General features: G+C 46.0%; 1 protein-coding gene across 1 annotated transcript; it reads right to left on the bottom strand.

Annotated features, from left to right (window-relative positions):
* Positions 1–12,751: 12,751 nt before the first annotated feature.
* LOC307242105 (G-protein coupled receptor 26-like) lies at positions 12,752–15,768 on the bottom strand (the record flags this gene model as incomplete). The annotated part of the gene is made up of 3 exons (XM_080016439.1): positions 12,752–13,025; positions 13,939–14,052; positions 15,080–15,768. The coding sequence occupies 3 exons, from the start codon at positions 15,766–15,768 to the stop codon at positions 12,752–12,754; spliced, it is 1,077 nt and encodes a 358-aa protein (XP_079872565.1).
* Positions 15,769–16,059: the final 291 nt, after the last annotated feature.

The following is a 16,059-nucleotide window of genomic DNA, read 5'->3' as shown; positions in this document are numbered from 1 at the left end:
TGTCGAGCGTCACTCAGGCGGCGGAGGCAGCCTTTCCATACTCTTTGCCAAAGAGTGTGGAGAGGACACGTCCAAAATAAGTTGACATTTCCTGTCGTGACTGGACAGCATGTAGACCTACCATGACATTTGGCATAATATATATGTATGATCGTATGTATATGTATGTGACAAATAAACATCTCGAATCAATTAGATTCAGTGTGTGTGTGCGATCCGCAGGGGGGAAACCATGGCCGAAGGACTTACTTGGATAATTTGCTTGCGCACCTTTAACTTTTCCCGCCATGTTATTACATGTTAATATTATTATACAATACCCTTGCCCCCATCCAGTCACTGAGGTGGACTCCATGCCTTTGGAGAGAGTCCTCTGTCACGCTGGTGATGTTTTTTCCTTGTCTACAAACTCAATAAAACCTTTGTTTATCGTGCATCCTTTGCCGTGCGCATCACCGTCACACATGTACCACAGAAGCCAGGACCTTCTGCTCAACTTGTGATACATCCGGGGTGGCATCGCATATTACCGGTGTTGAGAACGTGATTTCCACCCAGTTCAATTGATTCCTTCTGAGAGAGACGCCGCGCCGGGAGCCGATCACTCTACCCTCTCTGGCCGTCCTCTTTGAATTTTTCTGGATGCTCTGGCATGACAGAGTGATATTTTGCAATCAACCTGAGTAGCCCTTAAAAAAAAAATTCCATAGTGAACGTCACCGAGCTCACCGGTGTCCCCTCTGAAAGCTAGATTTCCAGATGCCAAAAAGGTCTAATAAGCCCTCCGACAAAGCACCGTTTTTTTTTTTCCCCCATCATCTCCTATGTGTCAGGGAATGCTATAGATTCTGCCGCTTCCAGTTGTAGTGTTAACGCGGCGCTGCTTTTTTCCCATGCTCTGGTGATTTACTGTAGAGTTCCTGCCACTTGTAGACTTCTTCTCTAACTCGTCAGAGAAGAGAACGCACGGAACACGGTGCAGTGACTCGTTACATTCCCTTAAACAACAGCCTGTCTCAGGGTACGACAAACAGTCCGGGAAAGGCTTGAATCTCGAGCTGACATGCCTTTTAACAAAATGTTTTAAATAAGTAATGGTGAGTGTTTTGGTTCAAAATAAAATGTGGTTATAATTGCTTATAATGAGGACGAACATGATAATGGCTGGCCCCCAATGGACTTTAGTCAGATACTGATCCACACACTGTCACGCCTGCCCACGCTTCATCATCATCATTATCATCATCATCATCATCATCATCGTCATCATCATCGTCATCATCATGAGCATCACTTGGTGCCCGGTCACACCTTCCACCCCGAGCAATCTGCTCAGAGATCATAGTGGTGAGAGAGCCCGTAGAGGTGACCAATCCAAGCTCATCCATAATTGAGCTTTAACTCCTTCTCTCTCTCCCTCTCAGCTCGGTCTAATCAAGACAAGGGCATATGGAATGTCACCCCGGCCTTGATTGTGTTTCGAAGCATTTTTTCAGATTGAACCCTCTTCACCTTACCTGATACACGGAACAAACAGATTCCCATTCACAGCCCTAGTTAGGATCAGAGGGTTTTTAGAGGCAGTTGAGTCTTAGAGAAATGCATCACCATATCACAATAAAGCCTGACAATACAAGCCTAGCGCCTGCCTTTCAACCCTCATTTGTTATTCAATTTATTGTAATAATTCATTCATTATATGTAAGTGTGTATTTATTTATTTGTATGTTTGTTTATTTCTTTGTTTGTAAACTGGTCGTGAAACACGTTCACAATCTGAATGGATAAAAAAATCCCCATCACATCTCTCCATTTCATCATACTGTATCAGACGTAGGGACATGCAGAGGTTGTTGGGCTTATAGTTATCACTTTTTTGTGTTGTCAAAAAACTGTCAAAAAAAAAGTATCCAGTGTTGGAAAATTACAATTTAGGAATAAATGATTCCACTGCCCGTGTGTTTTATTCCGGTATGTGTTAAAGCAAATTATGTTGTTTGTCCCTTTTCCGTTTGATTCACACTTTTACTTTTCACACTGAAGTGCATTCAAATAGAAAGTACTTTAGTACGTTTTAGTTCAATGCTTTACAAATGACTGTTACTTTTAATGGAGTGCTATTTCCTTCTTCCATCACTGTTTTAAATAATAACAATAATAATAATAATAATAATAATAATAATAGTAATTAAAATAAAAAAATAAAAAACAACAATAATTATTATAAAAACAATATAATAATAATAATAATAACAATAATAATAATAATAATAATTAATGGTCAGGATTCTATGTACGCTGAAGTAAATAGATTTCAATGTGATCCTCATCAATGGGGCCGGCGAGGGCGCCGTGCTGAATATGTTCCTTGTGTACTGGTCGGCACTGGTAAACACGGCCGGCATGCTAACTGGACACCAGAAAGTCAAAGGATACTGAATCGCCGACGATACCTCGATCGGCCACGGACGGACAGACTGCGGATGTCTGATGAATATTAAGCGTGGAGCATCTGCTGCTCTGTACTGATGCCTAGATCGGTGTTTTCATCATGGACCCTTTATACGTATTTGCTGTGGTAATCTCACGGAAGTGTATTTACCCCTTGGCAAATTGCTGTTTCAATTAATCCGGGTATATTAAAGGAATTCCTGCCTCAGACCATCCTCAGCACAACCCTAACCCTAACCCTAACCCTAACCCTAACCCTAACCCTAACCCTAACCCTAACCCTAACCCTAACCCTAACCCTAACCCTAACCCTCAACCTAACGCTAACCATTAACCCTAAACCTAAACCTAACAGTAGCTAAACCCTAACCCTAACCGTAACCCTAACCTGAGCTCAACCCTAAGCCTAACTGTAACCCTCAACCTAGCTCAACCTTAACCTTAAACCTAACCCTAACGCTAACCATAACCCTAAACCTTTACCCTAACCCTTACCCTAACTCTAGTTCACACATAACCCTAACCGCCACCCTTAACCCTAAACCTAACCCTAACCCTAACCCTAACCCTAACCCTAACCCTAACCCTAACCCTAACCCTAACCCTAACCCTAACCCTAACCCTAACCCTAACCAGAACCCTAGCAAAACCTCAACCCTAACCCTAACACGAGCTTGAATCCTAAAGCTTACCCTTAACCCTAACCCTAACCCTAACTCACCCCTCACTGAAACCATTACCTTAACCCTAACCCTAGCTCTAACCCTAGCTCATCCCAAACCCTAACCCTAACCCATACCCTAACCCTAACCCTAACCCTAACCCTAACCCTAACCCTAACCCTAACCCTAACCCTAAACTAACCCTGACCCTAACCCTAAACCTAACCCTAACCCTAACCCTAACCCTAAAAATAGCTCAACCATAACCCTAACCCAAACCCTAACCCTAACCCTAGCTCAACACTAACCCTAACCCTAGCTCAACCCTAACGCTAACCTTAACCCTAAACCTAAACCTAACAGTAGCTCAACCCTAAACCTAACCGTAACCCTAACCTGAGCTCAACCCTAAGCCTAACTGTAACCTTCAACCTAGCTCAACCTTAACCTTAAACCTAACCCTAACGCAAACCATAACCCTAAACCTTTACCCTAACCCTTACCCTAACTCTAGTTCACACAAAACCCTAACCGCCACCCTTAACCCTAACCCTAACCCTAACCCTAACCCTAACCCTAACCCTAACCAGAACCCTAGCAAAACCTCAACCCTAACCCTAACACGAGCTTGAATCCTAAAGCTTACCCTTAAACCTAACCCTAACCCTAACTCACCCCTCACTGTAACCATTACCTTAACCCTAACCCTAGCCCTAACCCTAGCTCATCCCAAACCCTAACCCTAACCCTAACCCTAACCCTAACCCTAACCCTAACCCTAACCCTAACCCTAACCCTAACCTAACCCTGACCCTAACCCTAACCCTAACCCTAACCCTAACCCTAAAACTAGCTCAACCATAACCCTAACCCAAACCTTAACCCTAACGCTAGCTCAACACTAACCCTAACCCTAGCTCAACCCTAACGCTAACCTTAACCCTAACCCAAATCCAGACCCTAAACTTAACTCTAAACCCTAACCCTAATACTAACCCTAGCTAAACCCTAACCCTAACCATAACCCTAACCATAACCCTAACCAGAACCCTAGCTAAACCTCAACACTAACCCTAACACGAGCTTGAACCCTAAACCTTACCCTTAACCCTAACCCTAACCCTAACTCACACCTCTCGTAACCATTACCTTAACCCTAACCCTAGCCCTAACCCTAGCTCATCCCTAACCCTAAACCTAACCCTAACCCTTACCCTAACCCTAACCCTAACCCTTACCCTTACCCCAACCCTAACCCTAACCCTAACCCTAACCCTAACCCTAAATCTAGCTCAACCATAACCCTAACCCAAACCCTAACCCTAACCCTAGCTCAACACTAACGCTAACCTTAACCCTAACCCAAATCCAGACCCTAACCCTAACTCTAAACCCTCACCCTAATGCTAACCCTAGCTAAACCCTAACCCTAACCCTAACCCAAACACTTGCTCAACCATAACCCTGACCCAACCCGGTGGCACGGTGGCGCAGTGCATTGCACTGCTGCCTCACAGCAAGAAGGTCCTGGGTTCGATTTCCGCCTGGGGCGCTGTTGGCACCGTGCTCCGGCGGGTTATCTTCCAAAAACAGGAGCCTTTCTGTGTGGAGTTTGCATGTTCTCCCCGTGTTCACATGGGGTTTCCTCCACCTCACGTCAGTAAGGACCCCCACCAAAAACATGCACCCATCATCGTCTGACCAGCGATGGACACTTATCACCAGGTCCCCGGGCGCGTCCACGTATGCTGCCCACTGCTCCTGGCTGTGCCCCCGGAGGAAGGACAAGCCAGGATGGGTCAAAAGCAGAGGATCCATTTCACCGGCCACCATCAAGCATGTGCATGTGTGTGTGTGTGTGTGTGCAAGCATGTGTTGTGGAGTGTCGTGTGACGATTAAAGACTGTTTCTTCTGTTTCTTCTTTCAAACCCTAATCCTAACCCTAGCTCAACAATAACCATAACCCTAACCATAGCTAAACCCTAACCCTAGTGCAACCCTCGCTCAACCCTAATCATAACCCTAACATTACACTAAACCTAACACTAACCCGAACCCTAGCCTAACCATAAACCTAACCCTAACCCTAACCCTAACCCGTACCCTAACCCTAACCCTAGCCTAACCCTAAACCTAACCCTAACCCGTACCCTAACCCTAACCCTTACCCTATCCCTAAACCTAACCCTAACCCTAACACTAGCTCAACCAAAACCCCAACCCTAACCCTAGCACAACACTATCCCTAACCCTAACTGTAGCTAAACCCTAACCCTAACCCTAACCCGAACCCTAACCCTAACCCTAACCCTAACCCAAACCTAAACCTAACAGTAGCTCAACCCTAACCCTAACCGTAACCCTAACCTGAGCTCAACCCTAAGCCCAACTGTAACTCTCAACCTAGCTCAACCTTAACCTTAAACCTAACCCTAACCCTAACCATAACCCAAAACCTTTACCCTAACCCTAGCCCTAACTCTAGTTCACACATAACCCTAACCGCCACCCTTAACCCTAACCCTAACCCTAACCCTAACCCTAACCCTAACCAGAACCCTAGCAAAACCTCAACACTAACCCTAACCATAGCTCAACACTAACCCTAACCCTAACTGTAGCTAAACCCTAACCCTAACCCTAACCCTAACCCTAACCCTCAACCTAACGCTAACCATTAACCCTAAACCTAAACCTAACGGTAGCTCAACCTTAATCCTAACCGTAACCCTAACCTGAGCTCAACCCTAAGCCTAACCCTAACCCTCAACCTAGCTAAACCCTAACCTTAAACCTAACCCTAACCCAAACCCTAACCCTAAACCTTTACCCTAACCCTAATCCTAACTCTAGTTCAACCATAACCCTAACCCTTACCCTAACCCTAACCCTAACCCTAACCCTAACCTTAACCCTAACCCTCACCAGAACCCTAACTAAACCTCAACACTAACCCTAACACGAGCTTGAACCCTAAACCTTACCCTCAACCCTGACCCTAACCCTAACTCACCCCTCTCCGTAACCATTACCTTAACCCTAACCCTAGCCCTAACCCTAGCACATCCCTAACCCTAACCCTAACCCTAACCCTAACCCTAACCCTAACCCTAACCATAAACCTAACCCTTACCCTAACCCTATCCCTAACCCTAACCCTAACCCTAACCCTAACCCTAACGCTAATCCTAGCTAAACACTAACCCTAACCCTGACCTTAACCCTAACCCTAACACTAGCTCAACCATAACCCTAACCGTAACTCTAGCTCAACAATAACCCTTACCCTAACCGTAGCTAAACCCTAACCCTAACCATAACCCTAACCCTAACCCTAACCCTAAACCTAACGGTAGCTCAACCCTAACCCTAACCGTAACCCTAACCTGAGCTCAACCCTAAGCCTAACCCTAACCCTCAACCTTTACCCTAACCCTAACCCTAACTTTAGTTCACACATAACCCTAAGTATAACCATAAGCCTAATCCTAGCTCAACCCTAACCATAACCCTAACCCTATCCCTAACCATAACCCCAACCCTAAAACTAAACCAAACCCTAACTCTAGTTCAACCCTAAACCTAGCCTTAAGCCTAATTTTAACTTTAACCCTAACCCTAACGATAGCCCTAACCCTATCTCTAATCCGAACCCTAACCCTAACCAGAACCCTAGCTAAACCTCAACCCTAGCCCTAATACTAGATTTAACCCTAAACCTTACACTTAACCCCAACCCTAACAATAAACCTAACCCTAACTTTAACTCTAATCCGAACCCTAACCCTAACCAGAACCCTAGCTAAACCTCAACCCTAGCCCTGAAACTAGCATTAACCCTAAACCTTACCCTTAACCCTAACCTAACCCTAACCCTAACCCTAGCTCAACCCTAACCCTAATCCAGACCCTAACCCTAACTTTAAACCCTAACCCTAACGCTAAACCTAGCTAAAGCCTAACCCTAACCCTAACCTTAACCCTAACCCTAACTCTAGCTCAACCCTAACCCTTAACCCTAACCCTAACCCTAACCCTCACCCTAACCCTACCCAAAACCTAACCCTAACCCTAATCCTAACCCTAACCCTAACACTGGCCCTAACCCTAACTCTTACCCTTAACACTAACACTAACCCTAACCCTAACCCTAACACTGTGTGTGTCTCTACGTAGCCGCAGAGAAGCTCTGTAGAGGGAGCAAAGGCCGGCAGCCATCTCCCGCACCCCAACCCACACCCACGACAGCAAGCAGCCACCAATGGGCCGCAGCACCACCAGCAGCACCACCAGGCACCAGGTGCAAGCCACCAGGACTGGAACTCCTCAGCCGGCAGGGGGCCTATCTGGTCGCCCCCCGGCCAACCACACACCCACAACAACCTACAAGCGCCCCGCCACCCCGGAAAACCCCAGCGCTCAATGTGTGCTGTTGGCAGTTGCAGTTAAAATTGCGGGATGTGGGGGTGCGAGTCGTCCAAGTATGTGGAACCTGAATTTGTACTCCTCCTGCCCCGCAGACCCTGGTCTAGTGGAGAGTTGTTAGGATAAGATTTATGTGCGAGTGTATGTGTTCTAAGCTAATATGTGTGGTATTCAAATTGCAGGACGGACGAGAAGCAGGGGCAAGAGCATGGTGGGGCAAAGATTGTAGCCGCCTGCCACATCCCTACCCACAAAGGTCACACCCCAACAGTCAAGCAAATCCTAGGCCTATTGAAACTTATATCTAAACTTAACTATCTCTAACCTTTATACCTTAACTTAAACATCTCTAACCTTATTCCTCAATTGAACTGTCTCTAACATCTTTAACCTGAGTGACTTTTCCGGTTCCGGTGAGAGCTACCACTTCAAGTTCCGGTGACGTCTTTGCGTGTCTGTTGCTGTTGCTGCTGCTGCTGTTGTTTCTGTGGCTGCTGCTGCTGTTGTTGCGGCTGTTGCTGTTGTTTTCTGTTGCTGCTGCTGTTGCTGCTGTTGCTACTGTGGTTGGAGTTGCTTTTATTGCTGTTTTGTTGTTGTTTTTGTTGTTTCTGGTGCTGTTGCTGCTGCATTTTTTGTTGCTGTTGTTTCAGGGGCATTCTTTTGTAATGACCAGCTCACAACTATGTTCTCTCTTTCTTTTTTGGATTTCTTTGTAAGGCGCATTGTGTTGCCCTGGTATGAAATGCGCTTTATAAATAAAGTATGACTTGACTTGACTTGACTATTGTGTGGTGTATGTACTGAGTTTGAGTTCTGGCACTGGGAGAGATAGGCGATGTACAACCGGACTGCCAGCTTGCAAGTTTATCATTACCTTTGGGCAGAATACCTTCTGTTGCAGTTTCTCCTACCACGTGCCATCCAAGTGGCGTTTTAAGGGCCCTCCAGCACAGAGACACAGAAGACAGGGGTTGTAAACACCAGTTTATTGTAGAGAGTGGGCCAGTTGGAATTAGCTAGGAGCAGATAGAACACGTCATGACACAGCTCCTCTCCTGAGTGTGTGTGGGTATGGGGGTTTTACTTGCCGCTCGTTAGACCAATCAACAAGCAACAGGTAGATCCAGGTCAGGTGTGGCTGCTCAAACCACACCAACCCCACACCACACCTTGTATCTCTGTTTCTTTCTTCCCTTCAGATGAACAGCATCACTTAATAATAGGAGAAAAGGTCTGTATAGTCGCCACCGACTTTTCACATTAAACTCCGACACCCAAAGGTCACAAAACAAATCAACACACAATTACGGGACCTTAATGGAGGACTTGAACCATTCAAACATTGTGAGTCTATCGGGCATCATGTTACTGCGTCTGTAGGAATTTTTTTGTCACACAATCAGATTGATTGTTGTGAACCCTATTGAATCGAATAGACATTTAAAGGCTGAATTTTGAACCGGTGCAGGGCTGGTGTGGGTGAAATTTATTTACTTGGCGGACACAGGACAATCATCTGTAGCTGAGGAGAACTCAAGCTATTCTTGAACCCTGGATGCGTCCAGTAACACCACCTTGTATTCAGAATTCCACATTTTTATCCATCGATAGGAAAGCGGCCATGAAAGCAACTTGAATGTGCATACAACAATGCAAAGGCGCGACAGCATCACGATAGTATTCCTCAACAGGGGTTATACACTCCGTCCATTCCGTGGGCACGTTTGCTTGAGGGCGCAGGCAATGCCATGATGTGACATTAGCACTCAACCTCCCCGTGATTCACATCTGTTGCCAAGGGCCCGACACTCTTTTCCATGGGCAGCGTTATGGACAGGCATGTTTGGTTGTTACCCGCTTCACTTGCCACACGCTGAATTTGATGCTGTGGAGCGTTTCTTTCCATTTCAGTCCCCACCTTGAACTACCACCATTCGACTTGGTGGAGTCAGCAATGTCTTTCATCGTTGATATCTCCTCATCAGTACAGTGTGTTCATGATTATGTTTCTGTCATACAGTTATATTTTTCTCAGAAGTGCCACAGTAGCTTGTTTCCACACCATACACATTTAGAATTGGCCCCTGAGCGACGTTGGACCTCACGGACAGTATTAATAGGCTTGACGGTTGCGTTAAGGTCAAATGGCATCATTAGGGACGTGGATGGGCGCTTCAGAAAAGTGCCTGCCCAGTTGAAGCTAATGAGATTTGCGACACGTGACACGCGATGCCTTCTGCGTCCAAACAAAAAAAATAATGCGTGAGACTCATGTTTTCCACAGTAAATGTTTTAGAAATGGCAGGGGGAACGCTTTCACGTGCCTTACCACGCTTTCCTTTGTCGCAGTTAATTGTATGATTACTGGAGTGTGGTACTGGCGCGCTACAGCATTGACACCATTGAAGCTGATGGGCTAAGATCGGGACGGATGCTACTGAAACAAGATGACACTTGACTCCAAACACAGGTGAAATCCCATTCGCCGAAAGTAGCTCCCGGCGTGCAATTATGCAGCAGCAAATTGTTAGGACTAGGGCCCGGTACAAACGAAACAGAATTTCACCCTCAGTAGTTTGAAGAGTTGCATTTATTTTAAGTCTAAACACGCAATTGCAAATATTTTGTCATGACTTCAACCCGCCTCATAGAGGTCCAATGGCTTTGTTTATTTGTCAATATGTCTGTGGAGTGTGTATTTATATGTGCCGCTCTTCATAAGAACTTTGCAAAAGGCAAGAATAGTGAAAACTTCTGGGGTGTCCTGCGACACGGCCATACTTTGTAAAGACATCCCTGGTCGTGTGTGTGTGTATGTGTGTATGTGTGTGTGTGTGTGTGTGTGTGTGTGTGTGTGTGTGTGTGTGTGTGTGTGTGTGTGAGCCCTTCCTCGCTCAGATGAGATAATTGGGAAAGCAATTTGGTGCCCCGCTGTCCTCTCCTCCTCCTCTTCTGTCCCCATACCGACACATAACAGCCTGATCACAAGAAACAGGGATAGCGGGTGCTCCGCCGGGCTCACATCCGCCTCTCTCGCCTACTCCCCGCCGCGTCCGCCCAGGCGTCGGGGGTGTCTGGAATGCCGCAACCGAGACTCGCCTAAACTTTTTCCAAATGCTTTGAATCACCTTCATCATCACGATACGTCAGGGGTGGCACTTCAGGCTCATTATTTGTGTCGGTGGAGGAGAGCGGTATTGCACAATAGATGGTGCGCTGACATGGGCATACCCCGATTAAGCGGGGGTGGACAGTTTGACATAAAATGGATTGAATGCACAGAGTGGAGGAGGGGGAGGGCCGAGTAACGTTTGATCGTGACATCAGCCGGCGTCCTGTGGTGGTGCCCAACCTGTCGGCTTTGTAAAGAGATGTGCAATTACGGCGCAAACCTACCTGCTTCACCTCTTGTCTCTGCTTCCTCTATTCTTCCTCCGTCTCCCTGCACCTCCGCAATTATAAAAGGCTTTAACTCTAAACCCTCTTCTTATTGTACGCTGGCGATCCATTATGCCACCGTTTCGGCGGCAGGGGGGGCAGGTGGGTGGACAATATTTAATTATTTCTTAGAGTAATTATTCCTCCTACTTTCAGTGTCACTCAATACCTGCGAAGGAATGGCAGAGGTTTATAGATTTTCGAATGGAAATGCTTATTTTACAAAAAATACAACAAAGTCCTCCGAAGTGTCAAATGCACAGCATTTATTTCAATCACAAACATTTTTTTTTTCTTCAAAAATTTAACAATGTTTTGAGAAAATAAATATAATTTGTAAACTACTATCAGCATCACACTCTCGCAGACAGGTGATTGCCGGTCTATGGTTTTTAAATAGATCCTCTGGGTCACGGCGTGTCTGGAGACATTGAACGACACACACATTCATATACAAAGTACCCTGTTTGGCATGACGCAGCACTGAAACAATGAGGTTTTATTCATTTTTACACATTATTATGGTGACGACAAAATAAAATTTGGAGTATAGTTTCGCCCCTCAGAGCCAGGAAATTTTCATTGTTTAATTAATTATATCAGTCGGTGACACGTATTAAAGGCACTTTAGGGACCTTGCAGCTACATTGGAATCTCTGTCTAACCAATGCCACCATTTATTCACCGATGCCTCATTTATCAAAACCAATAATTTTTTGGCTTATTTCTCCAAATAGTAATACACCAAAGTCAAGAAGGGTTGAGGTCAGTGGTAATGCCAGATATGTGATTCCAGAATACTGGCATTTAGTGCTGGTAACACATCAAATAAAAAAAAAAAAAACGTACATTTAATTGTTATCTTTACGACCGCAGTTACAAAAACTATAAAGTTATCTGGTTAAATACATTGCCCATTTGACAAAAGAAATTCAGGACTTTACAACGACAATATTGCACCAGCAAATTGAAAAAGTGGCTTTACACTTATGTTGGAACGCTAAAAATTATAAATGTTGTGAATGACTCCACACTACAGTTGCTCCAACCTGAAGATTCTTAAACCCTCGTGCGGCTGAGTAAATTACATTGATTATTTGGATTGTATTAAAGGTAATTTATTTATTCCTTTGTCAATGAATGCATCAAGGAACCCATGCCGTTGTTATCTGTGATCTGATAAAAATAAAGAATTCTTCCTAAGAACTGAATTTTCTGGTGTTGGACATGACGCTCCACATCATTGGAGCCCTGCTTTTACTATTGTCGTATCCAAGAAATATACACTTTGTATATATTTTTGTAAAAAATAATGTTTTACATTGACATTCTGGTTAGAATGAAATGGACCAGATTGCTAGAGGCTTATTTTCCGCTAAGTTTGGGGTCATATCTGACCACAGTTGGTCATCGCCGTATCTGAAATACGTTGGCTGCTCGAGGGTTAACGGCAGGGGCCCAAATAGCATTAGCAAAAAGGACATTTGCCGAATGCCGAATCTCCAATAAAAGTGTATTTGATGGCACAGGAGAGTCAAAGGGAGACATAAGGTCTAACATGACCCTCAGAGGTGCAAAATTCCAGGTTCAGAAAGTAAAAGTCCTGCCACTTTTTTGGCTCCAGCCCTGCACCGATCCAGCTGATTTCACTGTTCAGCTGGACCCTCTGGGATGACGACTCTAAATCCCGCAGTTGAATTTCACTTTCTGAACCCGGATTTTCCGCCTCCGATGCCCCGGCAAGGGCCGTCCACCGCACAGTGACGGGCGGCCCTCACTGAGCGGAAGACTTGCCCGGGGGCTGTTGGTCACCGGTAGTGGGGGCAGTGGTGCTCCCCCCCGCCGCACCATTCTCCACCCCGCGGGCGGAGGGGTGGAGAGGGCTCCTCTTCAGGATCTTGTTGGCCAACTGGCTGCAGGTCTTCCTGTACTGGTGACGCAGGAGCGAGTAGACAAACGGATCGCTCGCCGCCTTGCTGTAGGCCAGACATTTGGACAGGATGCCCCAGTGTGGGCTGACTGGTCCACTGAGGAAGAGCTCCACGATTCTACAACACCCAACCAAAAAAAAAAAAAAAGAAATATGCCACAGATGAGCCTTTCCATAGTTCAGCGCTACTGGGGTGGAAAATAACAAGAGCAAATGAAATCCTGGAAGTACCATAAAATTGTCGAAATGTCAATATTACACTTCATTGAAATGCCATGTTTGGTTAGGGAATATGGCATTGCGGGCGCTTACATCACAGGTTGCTGATCCTAATTCCCACCGTTTCACAGAGGGATGCTAAAACGTAGTAAGGCCCTGAGACATCGGGAGTCATTCCAAGCACGTTAATCGAGCCCACAAAAATCGAATTGAAATGGGATTTGTTTTCTCATTTTGGAATAGTCATTTCCTGGCTTTTCCATTATCCATCCGCTGTCCGTTGGCTCGCTGTTCTCATCTCAGCACCCGAGCAGCTTGCGACAGGTGAACAGCACCCGTACCGGGCACCCTCTGTCTCCCTCGCTCTTTCTGTCTCACACTCTCTCTCTCTCTCCCATTGGCCAGGGCACAGACAGTAGTAACAATGATGGGATGTGTGCAAAGTACGAACAAGCTCTCTCATTATAAAAAGAAAGCAATTAAAACTACTGTAGTATGACAACCCCATGGTGCCGTGTTCAGTCCACTCAGTGCAGTGGTGAAGCTGGTCTTAATAATGATTTCAGGCATTACCTTAACCCTTTCAATTAAACTGAGGACCCGTATACAGAAAGTAGAAATGGGTAATAAGCCAATTCTAGTCATATATATATTTATATATATATATATATATTTATATATATAATATATTTTGTTTATGTTTTATATATATATATATATATATATATATACATACATACATACACACACACACACACACACACACACACACACACACACACACCAATTAAGTACATTACTGTACCCCTCACCTTGTGATGACGTAAGGTGTGAAGCACACCACGAACGTTCCTATGAATGTGCTGATCTTCTTCGTGGCTCTTTGTCGCCTTCTCCTTTGTTCATCCAGGCATTTCTGCCGCACACTGCCAAAAGACACACCAAGGTTCTGTTATCCACCTGGTGGTTTGGGGGGTGTGGGGGGTCAGGATGACAGGCATTACAGCATGTACTGTCCTGATCACCCAGGGAGAATGAGGTGAAGTGGAAGGGAGGGTGGAAGACTACTATTTACTAGTACTCAGACATTTTGCTGAGGCCAAAGTACACATACCCTGACACAAAAGGACTCGGGTAAAAGTGAAAGTACCACATTGACATTATTAGATGCCGCTTAAAGTGAAATAACTTCTCATATCTATAGTTCCCTGATATAACAGAGCCCATAATGACACTACAGTAATGATGCCACTGTGGTGGAAATGTAGTCGGCTGGAGTATAGATATTTGCTTCAAATTGTATTTCTCCATATGTCCCCCATTGGGAAAAATACAGTAAATTAATAATTTATCTGATTTAGATGTAGTGGGGTAAAAGTTGAATGTCTCCTAAACTGAATATACTTAAGTAAATACAAGTACTTCAAAGATGCACACAAGTACAGAAATGTGTACCTCCCTCATTACTTGGGTGGGTCATGTTAAAACTACAACATTCACTGAACACAGTAATGATAAGTACAAGGTTTAGTTTGCTGCTTCATTGGCTGAGATTTAAAAACTAGGAGTATAACAAGAACACTTTTCTTGTGAAGTGCATTTTTGTAGGGTTGAAACTCTGGTCTTTACTGGTTTGGGACACTGGAGTGCAGCATTTGGTGTTCCTACCACACAATTACCCCTTTGTACACCCTTTGATATTGAAAAACAGAATGAATGAGTTATTCATTCAATATTATGGTATTGTATTCTACAAGCCTCTTTATATAAAACGTTCCAGCATAAAGAATGGTATAGACTACACAAGTCAGTTATGCAATAGACAATTAAATGACATCATAACGATAATAACAATAACATAATGGAAATGGTGTACAAATAATAGATTAAAAAAAGATAATAATAATAATAATAATAATAATAATAATAATAATAATAATAATAATAACTTACCTGGGGTGGATGTCCACCAGCAGCACCAGAGTCTGCATGGTGATCACGTCAATGCGCTTGCAGTGGAACCGGGCCACCTGCAGAACTTTGAGGTAAGTCACGCACAGCACCACCAGCGTGAGCAGGAAGGAGAGCGAGTGCAGCGACAGCGTGAACACCGCGAACCGCGTGTCGGCGCTACCCGCCCGGACGTCGCACAGCGTGCACGACGCGTACACGTGGTGGTACCCGACCCAGGAGAGGCACGCCGCCGCGGCGGAGAAGCACAGCGAGTGGGCCCAGGTGTACACCAGGGCCGCCACGGCGTCCCGGTGGCGGATCCTGGAGTGGTAGCTCAGCGGGAACACCACGGCCACCCACCGGTCGATGCTCAGCGCCGCCATGGTCAGCATGGAGTTGGTGGTGAGGAAGGTGTCCAAGAAGCCGACGAGATGGCACAGGGCGCGGCCCCCGGGGGGACCCCATCCGGCCGGGTGGCCCCTGGCCAGGAGCCCGGCCAGGGTCAGGGGCATGTTGGAGACGCTCAGCAGCAGGTTGCACAGCGTCAGGTTGAGGGTGAACAGCCCCGGCACCTGCTTTCGGATCTCCGGGTTGTGCAGGAAGCAGATCAGCACCACCACGTTGGACAGCAGCGACACCAAGATGATCCCCGACACCAGCACGCAAGCGGCCACGTCCACCGGGTGCATGGTGGTCCGCCTGGGGGGTCTCAGATACTCAGGGTTAGGGTCTCCTCCTATCCGCGGACCTGCTACGAGTCTCCATCGCAGGATGAGGGGAAAAAAAGGACCGAGGCGTCGCCACGCCGATCCCCCCCCCCCCCAAACTCCTTCCAAGACGCAGCGAGCAGCGGCGCGGCGCGTTCACAGGTTGCCCGCGGAGCCCAGGTATCGCGTGGATGTGTTCCTTCACATGCACGGGGCTCGGCGGTTCTCCGGGAGCCCGCCTCCGCTCCCGGGGATCCACGCCGCGCAATTGCG

The sequence above is a fragment of the Zeus faber genome (genome assembly GCF_960531495.2).
Source record: "Zeus faber genome assembly, chromosome: 16".
NCBI classification, from domain to species: domain Eukaryota; kingdom Metazoa; phylum Chordata; class Actinopteri; order Zeiformes; family Zeidae; genus Zeus; species Zeus faber.
This window is presented reverse-complemented; position numbering and strand designations above follow the sequence as displayed.